This window comes from Peromyscus eremicus, chromosome 11, assembly GCF_949786415.1.
Source record: "Peromyscus eremicus chromosome 11, PerEre_H2_v1, whole genome shotgun sequence".
Classification (NCBI taxonomy): Eukaryota; Metazoa; Chordata; class Mammalia; order Rodentia; family Cricetidae; genus Peromyscus; species Peromyscus eremicus.
This window is the reverse complement of record NC_081427.1, coordinates 48,323,395-48,343,945: the sequence shown is the minus strand read 5'-3', so window position 1 is coordinate 48,343,945 and position 20,551 is coordinate 48,323,395. Positions and strand designations below refer to the sequence as shown.

At 35.6% G+C, this 20,551-nt stretch overlaps 1 protein-coding gene across 1 annotated transcript in view; it reads left to right on the top strand.

Moving 5' to 3' along the window:
- Positions 1-20,551, top strand: part of Adamts6 (ADAM metallopeptidase with thrombospondin type 1 motif 6) — a 214,305-nt gene that overhangs the window by 3,905 nt on the left and 189,849 nt on the right. The window contains exons 3-6 of the mRNA XM_059276387.1: positions 9,796-9,964; positions 14,566-14,780; positions 15,649-15,732; positions 16,243-16,388. Coding sequence (XP_059132370.1) covers positions 9,796-9,964; positions 14,566-14,780; positions 15,649-15,732; positions 16,243-16,388 — 614 coding nt within the window. The remainder of the gene's footprint in view (positions 1-9,795; positions 9,965-14,565; positions 14,781-15,648; positions 15,733-16,242; positions 16,389-20,551) is intronic.

Below are 20,551 nucleotides of genomic sequence, written 5' to 3'. Positions count from 1 at the left end.
AATATTCTGATCAAGGTGCAACTTTATTTTTCTCCAGGAGGGTTTATACAGTTCTTGCAGGGTAGGGGGAGCAAGAAGCTGTTATCTGTATAGGGTGGGGCAAGCTAGCAGGATGTTTGTATAGGATGTTTACAGGGTAAAAGGGTCAAGGGCTCTGACTCAATGTCCTGTTGCTAGGCAACCTGACTCTAAGATGATCTAGTTCCCTGTCTTATGGGGGGGGGTCTGTATTTTTCCACTAATTAGAGATTCTGTCCTTGTTCCTGACAATAAACAATCACACACACATACACACAAACACCTGTACACATAGGTAATTTTAAATTTAGGTTCTGCATGAAAATATGATATTTCTGAATGTGGCTTATTTTATTTAATGTAATGTTTTCCAGTTGTATCCATTTTCTTGAAAATGTCATAATTCTATTTTTCTTTATGGCTAAACAGAAAATTCCATTGTATGTATTTACCACAATTTCTTTTTCTTTAACCATTCATCACTTGATAGGCATCTAGGCTGATTTTATCTTTTGGTTATTGTGAAAAGTGCAGCCATAATTGTGGATGTGCAAGTATCTTTGTGGTATGTTGACTTAGTGTATTCATGAGTAGTATAGCTGGGTTATACTGGGCATTGTTTGAGGGCCCTTCATACTGATTTTCTTAGTGGGAATACACAAGTTTACAACCCTAGTCACAGTGTATAAGGGTTTCTTTTTGCCCATGTCCTATCAGCATTACTTTTCAGGATGAAAGTCAGTCTGTCTGGGATGAACAAATCTTAAAGAAGTTCTCATTTGCATTTCCAATGGCTAAGCAGTAGGAGTCTACCTAGGGCACATGTGGCTTTAGCCCTGAGAGTTGATTTTTGTGTCCTCTATTCAGTTTCACTGATCTAAAGACCTAGTTTGTACCAGTACTGTGATTTTTGTTGTTGCTACTTACTGTGGCTCTTTAGTGTAATTTGAGATTGGTTGTTGTGACACCTTCAGCATTACTCTTTCTATTGAGCTATAGCTTGCCTTTTGTCCTTCTATATCAATTTTATGATTGCTTTTTTTCCTCCTGTAAACAATGCCATTATAATTTTGATGCAGATTGCATTGAATAGATTGCTTTTGGTGATAATGACATTTTCACAATATTGATTCTTCCAATCCATGAACAAGGGAAGTCTGTCTATTTTCAGATGTCTTTAATTTTTGTATTTAGTGTTTTAAAGTTTTCATTGTAGAGATCTTTCAATTCCTTGGTTAGGTTTATTTTAAGATACATTATTTTAGTTTTGGAGGAAAATTTGTGGACAGTTTTTTTTTTTCTAATCATGTCTATTTGAGGGTCTGAATGCTATGTTTGAATGTTTATTTCTTTCTCTAGATTTGGGATATTTTCTGTTACAATTTTATTGAAGAAAGTCTATGTCTTTATTGTTTATCTACTTTCTCTTGCTTTCTTGATCAAATCCCAGAGTTCTATTTATTTATTTTATTTATTCTTCTCTCAAACATTAGATACTGACTGCAGTCCCACTCTCCCACCCCCACCCCATCCCAGATTCATTTCTTCTCCTGTTTCCCTTCAGATAAGAGCAGGCCTCAGAGATATCAACCAAACATGGCATAACAAGTTCCCATAACACTAGGTACAAACCTTCCTATCAAGACTGGATGAGGCAACCCAATAGGAGGAAAAGGGTCCTGAGGGTAGGCTAGAGTCAGAGACACCCCCTACTCCCAGTGTTAAGAATCCGACAAAAACGCAAAGCTTCACTGTTGTTTTATCTCTGGCACAGCAGCTGCACCTGAATCTACTTCTGTTTCAGCCAATTATTGTGGCTCAACAGTTACTGGCTTGCTTCTCTGGTAGTCTTTTACATCCCGCAGAATCTGCCTCCTGTCCCTGCCACCAAATGTAGCTTTAACTAAATCTCTATCATTCTATTTATCAATAAGACTCAGTAGTCAGAGGCTAGCTCAGAGAGGTTGAGGAGCAACTAGTTGAACTTACCTCCTTACCAAGACTCAGAAAGAGTGCAGTTCCTCTGCTCCACCAAGCCAAAAAAGATCACTACACTCAGTCCCTCCCTACTGCTTCCTGTGCGTCTCTCTATCCATATTCCAGAGGGCCTCTGACTCTCTATGATTATTGTCTGTCAACTAGTTGATAGCTCTGCCTCCTGACCCAAGGTTGATTTTATTTAATTAATGCAAATGCAAATTTAGGGTTCAAGGTGTTATATAATTCATAAGTAAATTTCCCTTTTAAATACAATCTTTTAGTATTGGCTTTGGATTGGAGAATTGATAGTTATTGATATTGAGAGTTATCACTGAAAGTATTTGTTAATTTCTGTTATTTTGTTAGTTTTATTGTATTTTGCATTGTTCTATTCCTATTCTAGTGTGTTTTCTTTATTATTATTTAATTACTTAATATTATTATTAGTGTATTTCTATTCTAATGTGGTTTATTCTTTCACATGGCTTTATAGATGTGTTTATATTTCTTGTCAGGTGGAAAGATTCAAGTATTTTTTGTAGATCTGGTTTAGTGGTCATCAATTCCTTTAGCCTGCCTTTATCATGTAAAGTTTTTCTTTCTCTTTTGATTATGACAGATAGTTTTGCTGGATGTAATAGTCTAGGATGGCAGTTGTTCTCTTTTAGAGCTTGCAATAATCATTCTGAATCCTCATGGCTTTTAAAGTTTTTGTTGATGGTCTTGCCCTTTTATAAGTTACTTTGTGTTTTTCTCCGGCAGCTTTCAATGTACTTTCTTTGTTCTGTATTTTTAGTATTTTAACTATACTAGACCATGGGGATGTTCCTGTAGGGTCTTGTATATTTGGTGTCAAAATACCTCTTATACTTGGATGAGCACCTCCTTCCTTGGATTTGAGGCATTTTCTGCTGTGATTTTCTTGAAAATATTTTTCTCTGCATTTAGCATGAATTTCTTCTTTTATGCCCATAGATTGTCTTTTCATCGTGTCCCATGGATCTTAAATGTTCCATTGTTTTTTCTTATTAATTGTCCTTGTCATTGTTTGAATGTTTCAGTTCCTTTACATTGTCTTTAAGCCTGGATATTCTGTTTCCTCCTTGATTGATTCTATTGATGAGGTTGCTCATGGAGCTTTTTATTTGACTTATTGGATTTTTTCATTTCCAATATTTCAGGCACTTTTTTTTTTTTTGGTTTTTCGAGACAGGGTTTCTCTGTGTAGCTTTGCACCTTTCCTGGAACTCGCTTTGTAGACCAGGCTGGCCTCAAACTCACAGAGATCCGCCTGCCTCTGCCTTCCGAGTGCTGGGATTAAAGGTGTGCGCCACCACCGCCCAGTTCAGGCACTTTTTTCCCCCAGAATTGATCTTTCTTGAATTCCACCTTCAATATGTATTGAGGACCTATCCTATATTGAGTAATATATTTCAGTAGCTCCTTCTTTGTTTTTTCTTGGAATTCTTTCAAGAGTTTATTTGTGCACTATGAACTCTTTTAATACATTTACATTCATTCCTTGGAATCTATTGTCTGGGTTTTCATCAAATTTATTCTTATTGGAGGACATCATTGTGCATTTAGTTATTTTTGGAGGAGTCATATTGCCTTTGATTTTCATGTATTTCAATTATTTCATGCTTTTGCATTGAGGCTCATGCATCTTGGTTAGGATTAATTAGATCCGTTGTTGGATATTTTCCCCAACTTTTTTTTCACTGGAAGTATTTGCAGTGCTATAGAGGGACTGTGTAATAATAGCATTGAGCTAGATTTGTGTTTAGGAGACTAAACACATTCTATTTTCTCTGAAAATAGAATACTGCCTGAAAAACAGTCACTACCAAAGAGTAGATCAACTATGAACATACAGAAATAGTCAAATGACAAACAAGCTGTTTAAACTCCAATAACTTTAGGAAGCAAAGAAACACGGATGTGCATGAAGGTTTTTTTTTTTTTTTGTGGATATGAGTAAAAGGGAACAAAGGAGATTAAGACTATTGGTTAATATCAAATTAACAGAGAAACTATAGAACAGAGAAAAGTAAACAGAAGGGTGAAACAAAAGTGTGTGTGTGTGTGTGTGTGTGTGTGTGTGTGTGTGTGAATTTTGGCTAAAAGTAGAATGAAAAGAGAAACATTAAAAATTCAGTCAGGGGCAGGAGGGTGGTGGCACACGCCTTCAATTCCAGCATTTGGGAGCAGAGGCAGGCAGATCTCTGTGAGTTTGGGGCGAGCCTGATCTACGGAATGGTTTCCAGGACAGCCATAACCTTAAACTGTCTCAGGCCGTAGGAGACTAAGACACAGAGGCACCACAAAGCAGGTAGTTTATGTTCTTTGAGGAAACTTATCCAAGGAACTTGAAATAGGAAAAAAATAGAGAAAAGAAAAGAGAAGAACAGAGAGTAAGAGAGAAAGGATGAGAACAAAGGACAGAGCTGGCCTTGCATCTCGTGTTTAATAAAGGGAATTACCATGAAGTTGTGAAAGCTGATGTGGGTATTATGTCTGATATACTCTCACCTGGCTGCTGGTTTTAGACTTGAATCTTTCAGTTCCTTCCTAGACTCCAAGAGGCCTCTCATACTCTTGGGCAATATTTTTTAAAAATTATTTTATTACACATGTATGTATGTATGTATGTATGTATGTAAGTATGTATATATATGAGTGTTTTGCCTGCATGTATATCTGTGCACCATGTGTGTGCTTGGTGCCTGCGAAGGCTAGAAGAGGGTGTCAGATTCCCTGGAAATGTAGTTGAAGGCAGTTGTGAGCCACCATATGGGTTCTGGGAATCCAACCTGGGTCCTCTGGAAGAGCAGCCAGTGCCTTAACCATGGAGCCATCTCTCCAGCACCCCTCCTTCCATGGTGGACAGACTTTTATAAAGTCAAGTCACAGGTGTTAGTTCTGTCCAAACAGTCATTTACAGATCAAGTCACAGATACTGGTCATACTTCTGGGCAGTTCAGAAGTTGGACTGTGAGTGTTGTTCTCACCTCTAGGCCATCTTTTGTGGGAACGGGTGACATGTTGGTGGCATCAATAAGCAGTTCTTCAACATTAGATCACAGATGCTGGCCATGCTATTGGGTCCACAGGAGCCCAGCTGAATGGCAGACAGACCCCTGGGCTACCCCTTTTAATGTTTGGTACACTGCCTGGAGTTTGTCTGTTTCCTTGCACACTCTGGCTCTGACCAGGTTTTCACCTTGCTGAATAACATGTGCAGTTCTGAAGTAAAGTTTCTCAGTACAGTCTAGAGGTAATTTCCTAACAGCTCTCAGAATCTAATCACAGGACATTTACTGAGTCTCCTGAGTGTGCAGTTCACTGAGGGTTTAGGACAGCATGCTGCCAACTCAGAAGGGATCTTTTTGAAATCACACTAGTTCTTAACTGAAAAATGAGTTTCCTTTAATCACAAAACATAAGTGATGAAACAATATAGTGCTCTTATTCTAATATGAATTAAATATATTCCTATTGTATCATGTTACATTTTTTGCTTTTAAACTATTATTTATTTATTATTATAAAAGTATTGTCATTATTATAGAGCCACTGAAAATATTTTAACTGTTATACAATATATTTGACATATTTAAAATATTTTGATGACTTTTTTCATCACAGTAAGTTTTATTGATAATCTATATTTTGGTCTCTGAAAATCTATATTAATAGATTCTTAATATTCTTAAAAGGGTCCATTCTTTTTGTTTTCTAGTTATCAAAAGATATGGTAAAGGAATTTGGGCACATGTGTACACATAACAAAGTTTAAGAATTATGATATAAAATATTGAAACGGGTGATTACTTGAGAAATGGTAATGCAGAAACTGTGATTCAGAAAATTAAAATATTTACTTAGGGACTTGAGGCCACATAACTGCAACTGAAAAAGAGAAGATTATGGCATGAGAAGCTGGTGTTCCATACAGAAAGTGGTAGTGAACCACAAGAAGCTAGAAAATGACCACTGTTCCAGATTACTTCACCAAGTCATTTAGAGAGTTTCAGATTCTTGTTAGAACATTCACAGAGGAGACTGAAGATGTGGGGAGTTTTGATTGGCTCGAGTATGACAAGGGATCCTGGGAAGTGTCTAGGATGATGGGTAAAGGAGTAGAGCATAGAATCAGAGTGAATGATGTCTCTAACACATGGGGTATGTAGTCAGGAAGAGCAGCTTGAGTTTCTTGTAGAAACCCAGCAGTGAGGATATGATATTAGTCCTCATGATCCTGATCCGATTAGAATAAGCATGAGTAAGGATGCTGAGGGAAGTGAGAAACTGCTCTTGCCAGCCAGATGTAATGTTTTGGGGACTTCACTTATCCATGTCTCCTCTTTTCTAATCTTATGATAACATCCCCCTCTCCCCCAGTCAGCCATTGTAACTCCTTGCTGTTTCTTAAATAGTGCATGGATGCTCTTACCTCATTGTAGCTTATCTTTCCCATGGGACCACCAGCCCCCAAATAATGACATGGAGACTTATTATTAATTATGAAAGCTTGGCCTTGAGCTTAGGCTTGTTTCCAAATAACTCTTATAAACAAAAATTAACCTGTTTCTATTAATCTAGGTTCTGCCACATGGCTTTTACTTCTCTCCCATTCTGTACTTCTGAGTTGTTACAGGCTTGCTGGTGTCTTTTGAGTGCCTAGAATCTAACCCTCTGAGTTCCTCTCTGCCTGGAAGTCCCACCTAACCTTCTGCCTAGCTATTGGCTGTTTGGCTTTTTATTAAAAGACACATCATGCAATGTAAACAAATATCCCACAATATCTCATTTTCTTTGTGCTTGATCTTTTTTATCAATACATTTTTTTCACTTTCTCACTTATTTTATGCAGGTTTTGTTCAAATATCAATATATTTTATGTGAGTGTGTAGGTGTGCATGTGTGTTTCCATGCATGTGGACACCAGTAGTCAGCCTGAGGTGTTATTCCTTGGGTACCATATACTTTGTTTTTTGAGACAGAGTCCCTTATTGACTTGGGCAAAGTAAGTTCGACGAGCTTCAAGGATCTATCTTTATCTATCTCAGGGATAAAGGGATTCCTCTAGGGAGTAATATTACAAGTGTGGGACACCGTACCTGCATTTGTACATGGTTTCTGGGGCTTCATCTCAGGTCTTAATGTGCAGGAGGCAAGTACTTTACCAACTGAGTTATTTCTGCAGTCCAAATAGTACATCATAGAGGATATTTCCAAATATTCTAAATAGTTTGTATAACCTTCTTATAATTGTTCTCTGTCTTTTTTCACTGACTTTTCTCCCTTTCTTAACATCATGATCTGATATACCATCTACATATGTAATTAATTACCTTGTCCTACCTTTCCCACTAGAATGTAATCATTATGACAGAGCCCAGACTTTCTTTGGTTCACTGTTGTACCTCTGCCGACTAGTATAGTTTTCATACTACCCTAGGCACTCAATCAGAAACAACCCTTATGATGAGATGATTACAATATAGTGATTAAGTGTCTAAACGCTGAAGTCAGTCAAATGAGTTTGCTGCTAAATTTTGCTCCTTTTGCTTATTTGTAGAGTAAAGCTGATCATATTGTTTATTTCATAGAGCTATTAAGATTAAGTGAGACACGTAGAAACATTTTATAGGATACGTACTACATAAAACCTCTGAAATGCCATTTCAAAATCTTTTCATTCTTACAGGGTTTCTTCTTCTTTCTTACTTACTAGTCTTCTGAATCTGTTTTCCCTCAATAACCTGAGTTTTTTGTTAGAGGCTTTCAACTTAATACTGATGACAGACCAGTGTGATGTCAGTGTCCTAGCATTTGTGGGTCAAACTCTGGATTGCTGTCCTACACTTTCTTCTAATCAGTCTTAACAAAACTTGCCTGTGTTTTTAAAACACTGTGTTCAGTTTTCTAGTACTTATTAAACTGCCTGGTAAACTCATTTTTACATAGATATTGGAGTTTGTTAACAGTGTATTGAGTTATTCCTCAGGGTTTGAATTTAATATAGGGACCGTTACCCATAAGGATATAAACAATCATAAAAATAACATGAAGTTACTTAGGGCTCCTCTTTTTTTTATTCAACTCATTTCATGTAGGTTGTGGGTGAATGACAACCTTCTCTGTAAGTTATAACATATCTGATTATGTCTTATCTTTCTAAGCATGTAGTAGTTCAAATGAATTTTTCTAAATAGAATCATAGAAGTTTGGAAATCAAAGGGACATTAGAGATTATTTGGACCAGATGTTTTCTATGTTTTTTTTTTTTTTTTTAAGAGAAGGAAACCCTTTTCTCATATGAACTATTATTTGGACACTTAGCACACTGATTAATAAAAACAGCTGATTCTGAGCCCTGGAATCCAAGTCATTTAGATCTCCCTTTGTTGTCTGGGACAATCCCTCAAGGGTACTTCATGGAACCCTTAGGGCTCCCCAGAGTGCTGTTTTAAAATGAGTACTTTAGACCAATTCCTTCATTTTTCTCAGCTGAGGAAATAAGTGCAGAGGGTTTGTATTTTAGCTGACATTGAAGGGTAGTTGGATAAAGAGCCATCTTTTCATATGCCATAATTAGGAAAATAGGATTAGAAGAGTAGAGTTCTTATTTATTTATTTCATGGAGTTCTTATTTTTCATGCAGGTAACTTTCCCCATATTATTTCTTTTTCACCAACAAACCATTTGAACCTACTTCATGCAAGACACGTTCTGGGGCTGTAACTGATACAGAGAGATGTAAGACATAATGCTTTTCTCGAAGAAAGCAAGTAGTTTAGTTGAGAGTTAAAGCATGTCGTAGGAACATTGCACTGAGCTTAACTGACTTCAAGATTCGTGCTGCAACAGTGTGAATTCACTGAAATTGAATGAGTTTCTAGATTAAATAAATAAATTTATGGAATTAAATTAACTGAAAATAAATGATGTTGATAAGCTCTAATTTAGCTCAGATGCCACTCCGTTTAAGCCCAAGAAGCTTTAGGAGCGCTAGGGCAGCTGAACAGGAGGCTATTTAACAGGTTTGCACAAAGGGATGAAATACTGTGGGAAACAGAGGAGCTTGTCTTGAACCGCAGCAAGTTCCATTTCCTTCCTCTCTATACAGTACTGGACAATTTCTTGATTTCTGAGCCTGTTACTTCATATTCAAAAGGGAACATATGTTAACTAAAAACATGTTCATCAGGAGATGACAAACCTCAGATGTCCACGGTTACCACTGAAGAAGCTCATTTCTCCCTGTGTTAGTGTTTACATCAGGCAGTTTTCTAAGAGGCCGCTCAGGGACCTAGCAGCCTTCTTTTTTGGCTTCCACTGCCCCTAAAGTTGGGAGTCCTTCCATTCAGTTGGCAGTAGGGAAGCAGGGAGTGGAGAATTCCACTGGAATGGTATTCAGAGACTGATCCTGCAGGTGATTTGCAGCCCCCTGCCCTTTCGTATTGGGTAAAACTTAATACTAACGAAGCTGTACCTGAGCCAGCATCTGGAAAGGAACTTGGTTGTATAGCTAGCTGTCTCTGCTGACTCAGAGTCTTTGGGGAGATGTGCATGTGACATACTTAGTATGCTGCAGAACATGTGCAGGTGTTTAATCGCCTTTCTTAAAACACGAAGACATTTACATAATATAGAAAATAAACAATTTTTAAGTTAACATGTATTTTAACCTGTTTTGGGGAGATATTGATTTATCTTTTAATCTTGGTAATTAAGATATTTATTTAAAATGACCCTTCTAGGTAAATCCTTTGTTGCTCCTTCTTTTAGCATGGTATTATTGCTACAGAAGATGAAGAATATTTTATTGAGCCTCTAAAGAATACCACAGAGGATTCCAAACATTTTAGTTATGAAAATGGCCATCCTCATGTTATTTACAAAAAGTCTACACTCCAGCAACGGCATATCTATGATCATTCTCATTGTGGGGTTTCAGGTGAGTGCAAGCATTTGGGAAGCATTGTGTATTGCTTATGCCTCTTTTTTCTGGAAAGTAAAATATTATTAGTAATAAAACTATGCATACAAACTTGAGTGGTTAGATTTATAATGTCTAGAACCGTCTTAGAAAGTATTACCCAGTAATAGTTTTAAGTCAGTTTGGAGGTTGTTTAAGAAATCCTTAAAATGTGTCTTGGATATGAATGGGCTTAAAACGTTTTGTTGAGGAGTGGAATCACATACTATTTGTAGTAGTAGGCCAGTGCAGGCACCCTCTCCACTATTGCTAGTAGTCTAAGCTGGGATCATCCTTATGAATTCCTGGGAATTTTCCTAGGACCAGGTTGGGAGATGTGAATTTATAGACCTATATTGCCAGCTAGCTTACTGTGAGGAACTACAGTTTATGTCAGAATATAGAGCACAAAATGCTTTGGTTCTGTCTGGGCATATTTATGCCATACTCACTCAGTTATAAATTATTTACACTTTATTCAAAATATGAATGTAAAACTTTTTATAGAAACAATTTCTGGGGTGCTGGAGAGATGGCTCAGTGGTTAAGAGCACTGGCTGTTCTCCCAAAGGACCCGGGTTCAGTTACCAGCACCCACATGGTAGCTCATAACTATCTCTAACTCCATTCCCAGAGGATCTGACACTTTCATACCAATGCACATAAAATAAAGTTGAATAAATTATTTTAAAAAAGAAACAGTTTCTGTCTACATTAGAAACCTTAGAGAATCCAGAAAAAAAAAGAAAAAAATTATGAAAAATAAATCAGTGTTATTCTTGTACCCAGGGATAGTGGGGTATCTTTTCGGCCCATTGATAGATACTATTGTTTCTCTATATTTCCATTATCTATTCATATATTTGTTAAATAAATATTTATTTACACTATGTGCAATGCTTTTAGATACTAGGACTGTGGCATTTATAAAACTCAAAAGGTCCTGTTTCATAGAGATTATTTTCAACAAAGGACAGAGACAGTGAACTAAACAGGTAAATAAACAAATAAATGCCACAAACTAAAGTATAGCAGGTCACCACAGCAATTGTGAATGGCAACATATATGCAGACATTTATTAAGTAATGATCAAAAGGCCGAAATATTGTTTTAGATGGCAATGAGATCCATTTATTAGTTTTAGAGAGAAAAGTTATTGTTATGTATGTTCATGGAACAAATTTTCTTTAATATTCTACAATGTATATGATATTAAGTTGAGCAAAGAATAAATAGTAATAATCATTTGAAGAATTGTTAACCTTTATTTTGAAACAAAACTAATCAACCTTGTATTCCATTCTTGACTAGATGTATATGACAAATTGTTGTGTTTAGCATTATGGAAATGATTTGAAAATGTATAAAATGTAGAAGGAAGCTTCTAATGAGTTATTACATTGAATAAAATTAAAAAAACAGAATATTACCTATTCTTTCTATATACATACATATCATAGTGGATATACAATTATATATGCTGTATACTGTCTTTATCGGACATTTCTAATTAAAAGGATGCAGAATTCATTGTTTGATATACTGACAACCAAGCAAACTAACAATTTAAAAAGCTAAATGTTTGAAAATTATAACATTCTGAATGTTGCTGGTAGTAGCAACATTATTATTTAGGATTCAGATATGTCTAAATAATCTTTCAATGATTTAAGTTAAAATAAATAGAAATTGAACGGCTCAGAGAAGTATAACAGACCAAATTAATGGGACTTAAATTCTATATTTAGACAGTAGGCTGTCTAGCCAGAGTAATGAATGATAGGCATAACTTATAAATTAATGAGTTTGTGATAATAGATGACTGAATAGGAGAAACTGAAGTTATATTAATATGAAAAACATGTTGACAATGATCACAACAATATTTATTACAAATATTTTTTGTGAACAACACTTGAAAAACACTCATTTATTACTCCCAGCTTTTGAGGGTTGGAAGCCCAAATAGGTGGATCATATGCTTAGCTTTCGCTAGAGTTGGACTTTCCCTTGGCATCTTTACTAAAGAATCATCTACTTCACCATTCCCTTGTTTCTTCCCAGCATTTAGTTCTTTGTGGTTGTATATAGCTTTAGTTTTTGACTGGCCTGCTGGTTGGAACCTGTAGTTCCTTCCCTTGAGTTAAAATACATGGTTGCTTGCCCTCTCCAACCCAGCAAGGAAGAGTCTAGAGTTGGCAAATGCGATAGGATTGTATAACATTATCATGTATTTGTATATATGCAATCACTTGTATTCCAAGTTGTGGCCCTACCCATACTGACAAAGGAGTTTTGAAGGCAGGGTCATTGTGGTAATCTGTGGCTTTCAGGGTCATTGTGGTAACCTATGGGTTTATTTGCCACAACTGGACATGAGCAAACACTGTTTTGGAGTAGACTATTGAAAAAAATTGTTATGTCTCTGTCTCTCTTGACCTTTAGAAAGAAAGAGAAATATTTAATTTATGTGAACTTCCAAAGTATTTAACTGTTTTTTTCTCATGACTATGTCCATTTTTTCTTACTTTGTAAAATTTCTCCATCCCACCAATGCAAGGTTCTAAAAAGGCGAAAGCTAATGGAAGAACAATTAAAATAGTGCCACTTTCTGTCAATTATATGTTCATTAAACTTTTCCTCATCAAACATTTTAGCTACTGGAGGTGATAAAAATGTTTAGTTCTGCATAAAGGCATGAAAGAAACATAAGTTAAGGTCCTCTACCCACTCAAATTTATTTAATAAAGAAAAACATAAATGACATGGTATTTACAAATGGCATACAACTAAACACAATCTTCAGTACTGAAAACCTTGATTTTAAAAAAATTAAGGATATACTGTGTGAGCCATACCAAATATGGTTTTTAAAATAACCAACCAAAACGCAATGTTGTGGAGCCTAGTCCAGGGATACTTCTACAAAACAGTCCTCCACGTAAGGCCCAAGGGACAGAAGAGGGAGCAGATAAGAGCAAAGGACTGGAGGGGTTGTTGACTTTGTCTCCTACTAATGTCAGAAGCTACATCCATAAAGTCTCAGCACATGACCACCTAACCATGAGCCGAACAAGGATGACGACATCAATAGACATGCCAAAGAGAACGGTGGGTGGGGGTGTGTTGGGTGGCATTTGGCCTCAACCCTACACAAAGAACTATAGGCAACTAAGGAATGCTGAGAGGGGGAGAAATTGTCTTTTTCAGGGAAGAGCACATCAACTGGTTATTCAATATCAAATGGTCAGCCCTGAAAACGTACATACAATTAACATTATAAAGACTGAGAAGGTTATATTTAGGAATATATACATATACATATGCATATATATGTATACACACATATGCGTCTAACAGCAATTAATGAAAAAAGAGGCCATGAATTTGAAAGGATCAAGGAGGAGTATGTTGGAGGTTTTGGAGGGAGGAAAGAAAAGTTAGAAGTGATATTCTCAAAAAAGAATGTGTTGCTAACACATCTTTCAGGTCTCATGTTAATACCCCTTACCTTTATTTTATTTTCTTGTTTCCATTTTCCAGGTGTGTGTGTGTGTGTGTGTGTGTGTGTGTGTGTGTGTGTGTGTGTGTAAACATGTTTTTTTTTGCTTGTGTGTGGATACATGTGCATGTAACATGCATGTACTTAAGGAGGCTCCAGATTGATGTCGGAAATCATCTTCTTTGTTTTCCCACCTGTTTATCAAGTCAGGGTCTCTAAATCCAATCACTTATATGATTAGCTTGCTCTTGGGATCCCCTGTTTCTGCCTTCTGAGGCTGGAATCTCAGGTGATTTGCCTCACTCACCTGGATTTAAGTGGTTTATGAGGATCTGAACTTGGTCAAGCATCACATGCTCTTTAACCACTGAGCAACTCCACTTTTAGACTTGTGAAAAGTAAACTCTGTGTGTTCTGCCAACATAAATAGTTGTAGACAGCAAAATTATGTGGGAAGCCTAATTTGTAGCTTTTTTAAAACCGAGAAGAACAGAATTGGTTCTAATTAAGACATTTTAACAAGAGCATCTTCCTGTAACAGAGATGCTTGTCACATTGGGGTAGATCCTGAAGCAGCATCGTTCTCCGTCAGCATGGTTTTAGTCTATTTTTAAAATATAGGCACCAGCTATATACATATATATATATATACACTATATAGCTATATATATAGCTATATATATAGGCTATATATATAGCTATATATATATATATATATATATATATATATGCTAGGCCCCAGTTTATTATAAATCTTAAATGGTTCATTACAGTAAATGTTCCAATATATCATTAGCCACTGGAATAATAGGAAATGACTTGTTTAAAAATCTATTAATTAATTTACTTCATAGCTTTATTGATCTCATTTTCATGAGCAGTTGAATATTAACATTAATTTTCTAGATAACTAATTTGAAGACTTGAAACTTTTCCTTATTTATACAGTTCTTTACTCTGTTCTCTTTGAATATCTTGATCCATTAGAGAGTTTATGAGAAGCCTATCTACATGAAATCTCTATATGTGTATTTTGTTAGTGAATCGATCTGAATTACTTAATTCTTTTGATTGCAGATCTCACCAGAAATGGCAAGCCTTGGTGGCTGAATAAGACGTCTTCTGCTTTTCCCTCTTTACTACCAATTAATGACACACATATTCACGGCAGACAGAGAAGATCTGTGAGCACTGAGAGATTCGTGGAGACCCTGGTAGTGGCCGACAAAATGATGGTGGGCTACCATGGCCGTAAAGACATTGAACATTATATTTTGAGTGTGATGAATATTGTAAGTTTGATCCCTCTATAGACTGCCTTACTAAGTAGTTTGTTGTGTTTTATACTAAAGTAATGAATTTTTACTGAGATAAATAATAATAAACTTTCATTTGTGTAAATTGGTAAAAAATGAATTTGTATCATTACTTTAATTACTGCTTGGGATTTAGTCTAGAACTTGTACAAAGAAAATAAATACATTCTCTGCCATAGAATTATACTATATAAATTAATGGTTTTGGTTGCTTTTTGTATGCTGATGATATCATATATGTTTTCTTTGTTGTTGAAGTTGGAACTGGAATGAAAGTCTATTCCGTAGTAAATAATACTAACTTCCCCTCCCTGAGACTAAGAATTTGTCAATCAACCAACTTTTTTTTTTTTTTTTTTTTTTTTTTTTAAGACAAGGTCTATGTAACCTTGGCTATCTGAAACTTACCATATAAACCAGGCTGGCCTTGAACGCTGAGATCTGCCTGATTAAAGGCATGCACCACTATACCCAGGTGGTCAATTAACTTTTAAGTTTAAGGAAAATAAAATTAAAATGTCTTATTGTTCATTTTTACTTAATGTGAATGTTTAAAAATGAGTTGTTAAATCTTATTTAAGGAACTTGAAACATCAGCTCATATTATAGATTTTGTGATGCATGCAGTTCATCTCTAGGAGAAAATACTTCTTGTTGTAGACTTACATAAAATCCTTTAACCAAAGCATCTTGAAGGTGGAGTACTAAGTGGTATAGGGTAAAAGAATATCTTTTAATATACACCATAAAGTCCTAAAAATTGCTTCTTATCTTTTTAGAAATTCAAATATCATCCCATTCTTTTTGTCTGACTTTTTGTCTTTTCTTATTTTCTGGAGGTCAGGTTGCCAAACTTTACCGTGACTCCAGTCTAGGAAACGTTGTGAATATTATAGTGGCTCGCTTAATTGTTCTCACAGAAGATCAGGTAAGAATGTTTTTATATCAAAGCTTTTAGGCTATGGGATTATCATTATGAACAGATATATTTCTTTTATACTTCTCTTAGGAAGTCCTAGTTAATTTTTTTGCTCTAAACTTTAATTTTTTATGCAATATTGAAATACTTTGTAATAATATACATCTCATCTCTTATTGAAGCTTTCTCTCCATAAATGCATACTTGCTACATGTTTCACAATTAAAGATGAGCATTTTATTTGTATGGCTTACCTGATAATAATGGTTTTGGTTGCTTTTTGTATGCTGATGATCTCATATATGCTTTCTTTATTGTTGAAGTTGGAACTGGAATGAAAGTCTATTCTGTAGTAAATTAAATGAACCCTAGGTCAGATGTTGTGGAGATAAAAATCGGCAGGAGATTACTCCTAGAAACCACTGCTTCTAATTATAGTCCCACTTTAGTTTGCAAGAGTTTGACAACTGACCTTAGTAATTTGTTTGGAACATTTCTGGTATGCATGTTGTATTGCAGCCAAACTTGGAGATAAACCATCATGCAGACAAGTCCCTCGATAGCTTCTGTAAGTGGCAGAAATCCATTCTCTCCCACCAAAGTGATGGAAACACCATTCCAGAAAATGGGATTGCCCACCACGATAATGCAGTTCTTATTACTAGGTATGGTTTGTTGCAAGTATTTTTCCTTTGATTGTTGTGTTTGCTTGATGTTGTAAACTGTATTCGGTTCTATCTAAAGCCTCATTCAGATCATGAGTGTAGAAAGAGCAAAGTAGTAATTTATTTTTTTATTACTGTGGAAGAGTATGGTTTACTATTAATGTGCTTGCATCAAATAAGCTAAATAAGAAAAAAGGATTAAGATTTAATTTAGAAATTTAATAAATAACTTTTCTCCTTATAAGTTCTATTTGTAATGTTTAGTTGGAAGTACAAATATCATTTGTTAATAAAACAAAATATTAAAAGCATATATATATGTTGTCACTTTTGGTCATAAGATATGATAACTATTCCTATGTACTTCCTAGTTATGTTAATTTATGTTAATTTACTAAAAAAGAGGAGATTGATTGTCTGTTTAATTACATTATTTAATTTAAGCATTTAAATGCAAAGGAGCATATCCAGAGTTGGAGAACTAGCTCAGTCGGTATGAGCCTGTACTGCTTTTAGAGAAACACATTCAGATCCCATCACCCACTTTGGGCTTTCACGACTGCCTGTAGCTATGGTTCTGGAGAATCTGATGCCTTCTGCAGGTACTGGTGCACAGATTGCATACATTCATACAAACACACACATACATATAAATTCTTTAAGAAAAATCTTTAAGAAACAGATACTGTGTGTACGTTCTGTGTGTAAGAACATACTGTGTGTAAAGCTCTCTCCTGAGCAAAGTCATTACTCCATAATAACCCAATGAATTCGTCCCTGCTTTCCAGTTTTACAACGCTGTTTATATTTATTAACTTTGTGGAGTATAGCAATAAGATCTTTTTGCATGTTAGAAAAGGGGGAACTAAATCAAAATAGTTAAGTAAGTTTTTTATGATCACTCAACTAATAAATCAAAAAGGACTTAACCCCCGATGATCTTGTTTTCTTTTTATTAGCCTATATACCTTAATTCCTTTTTATTTTTTACTTTTGAAGATGGGGTCTTGCTATGTTGTTAGACTGACATCTAGTATGATGGCTCCAGCTGTCCTCCTGTCTTAGCCTCCCAAATAGCTGGGACTGCAGATGTGTACCACCATGCCAAACTTTATTTTAATTTATTGATACTCTGACTATGATTGGGTAGAAACATTATACTTTAATAATCCTAATATATAATTGTGACCAGTTAACTCTATTTACAAATAAAAGATGAAAGAAATTAACAAAAATGAACAGTAAGCAAATGGAAACTAAATGCTGTCTTGGCTGAGTGAAATAGCTTTGTTATTTTGATTATTTTTTTATTTGCAAGTCCATATTTAACATATGCATGATCTGTGGTAGGCTTCTGTGCTTTACCCTCTAAGGAGGGGGAATAAAGAAAATAGGATCAGAACCTTGACACTCAGTAAGATAACGTAATTTAACTTTTAGAAAAAATTCTGTCAACTGTATCATAAAGTTTCCGAGTGCTTTTAAAAGTATGCTTACTTTAATTTTGAACTAACTTCATCTCTCTGTTATCAGAAACTAGAGAATTTTATTCTATGCTCACTGAATAAAGCCACATCTTATGGCTGTGTATGTATGTGCTGATACAGCTGTCTGATCAATTTTCTAATTCCTCTCAGTATTGATACCTGAAAGACTATCACATATACTTAAGGAATTAAAAATATACTAGGAATTGTGCTAATGTAGAAACCTTTTATTCACTAAAATATATGGATATGGTTAGTGTTAATGAAGTTATCATGGAAAATATCTACTTGCATATACTTATCAAAATAATCACAGGTATTTACATGGTTTCTATATTTCTTTTTGTCCCACATATAACCACAACTACATAATTTCAATATATCTGCACTAGATTTTCACCTTTTTTCAGAAAATAATAGAAGTTACATCAAGGCTACAGATTCATAAGTATTTAAGTAGGAAACAGATTTGGGCAGTTCACCACCCTGTTATGGCTATAACATTCAACTATGAATTTGCCCACATAGTTTCCTAATTTTCTGTTGGGTTTTTTGCTTTGTAGGCTACTTTGAGTGGCTTTTTAGTATCTGACATTTGAAATAACTTTTTCTCCCTCATCGTCTCTGGTGGCCAATCACACTAGTATTAGAAATGCCCTTCAGATTTAATAGAAGTCAGAGTTCAGATCTCCTATCAGTCTATATTGGCTGATGTAACAGAGGTAGTAAGAATGCCTTTTGGAGCATGTGAAGATGGCTCATTTGGTAAAATGTTTGGTGGGGAATCATTAGTACCTGAGTTCAGATCGTCACCACTCCCGTAAAAACCCAGATGCAGCAATACACATCGATGGGTCAGCAGAGACAGGAGGCCATAGCTAGTTGGTGAGTTCTAGGTTTAGTTAGAGGCCCTGTCTCAAAAATAAGGTAGAGAGGGCCTAGAGAGATGGCTCAGTAGTTAAGGGTGCTTTCTGCTCTTGCAGAGGAGCTGGGTTTGATTCCTAGAATCCATATAATTGCTTAAAACTGTCTCCAATTCCAAGGATCTGCCATCTTCTGGCCTCTATGGGCACCAGGAATCCAAATGGTGTATACAGATACATGCAGATAAACATGCATGCACATAAAATACAAATAAATAAATCCTTAACAAATATGGTGGAGAAATGATTGAAGAAAACACCAGACATTGACCTCCTGCCTCCATACTCATGCACTTCCACATACAAGTGTACACATGAACATGTGCACACATACAAATGCCTCTTTGGGGCAGTATATATTTTAAACTACTATTAACACCTCAAGGTGATGTTAGCCTATATACTTGGGTCACAGAATGCCTAATCAAAATTAGATTATTACTATTTTTATTATGTAGATAGTTATTTTCCAGTGAGGGAATGAGAGTTATCAGTTTTATATATATATAAAAAAACGTATTTAAATCATGATGCTACTTTTAGTAAAATTCAGAGAATTTCACAAATGATTTTATATTAAGTTTGAAGCCCACATCACATAACTGGCACACTCAGAGTTGTAACTCCACCATTTATTTGTAGAGCATGATTTATGTTTGCTTGAAATGTCAGCTCACTAGGGGGATGTGTAATGTAATTGTCAAGGATTACAGAAGAAAACCGGTGATACTTTTATCTCCACAAGACCAAATTTGTTCCAAGAATGTGGATGTTTTAAGCGCAACATCATTTGAAACTGTAATCACTCAGGCAACAATAGTTACCTTCAAGAGCTCTGTTAAAAAATGATACTATTTTATTTCATTCATTTGAGTTTAAGCTGTACCCTGCAAAGTTATTAGGTCACTGACTAGACGGAAAGAAAATAGGTGTGTCCAACCTTTGACATTGTAATGCGATGCTGTCATCGACAAGCTCTCCCTTGAGAATTGAGCAATCCAGCTTAAAAAAAAAAAGTCACAAAAATGTCTTAGAGCATTTAGTAAGTTTACAATTTTGTGTTAGGCTACATTTATAGCTATCCTGAACTACATGCAGCCCATTGACTGTGAGTTGAATGTACTGGGCAAGTTAAAACATAATTGTTTTATCTAGCATTAGTAATTCTGAAAAACAGCAACAAAGAATTCATCAAATTATTTATATATTCTATTTTGATATACGTGTATGTGTTTTACATGTAAATATATGTGTCCTGGTCTCTTGGTCACTGTTCTATTGCTGTGAAGAGACACCATGACCAAGGGAAATTTTATAAAAGAAAGCGTCTAGTTAGGGACTTGCTTGCAGTTTCAGAGGTTTAGTCCATTATCATCATTGAGGGAAACATGGCAGCGTGCAGGCAGGCACTGGAGCAGTAGCTAAGGGCTACATCCTCATCTGTAGGCAGAGAGAGCAACACTGATCCTGGTGTGTGCTTTTAAAACTTGAAAGCCTACCCCTAGTGACACACTTCCTCCAACAAGCTCACTCCAACAAGGCTACACTTTTTTTTTTTTTTTTTCCTCCGAGACAGGGTTTCTTTGTGTAGTTCTTGGTGTCTGTCCTGGATATTGCTCTATAGCCCAGGCTGACCTTGAACTCACAGAGATTAGCCTGGCTCTGCCTCCTGACTGCCACCCAAGTCTATATACCTCTAATCCTTCTCAAATATTGCTTCCTGGTAACTAAGCATATATGAGGCTGTGGGAAC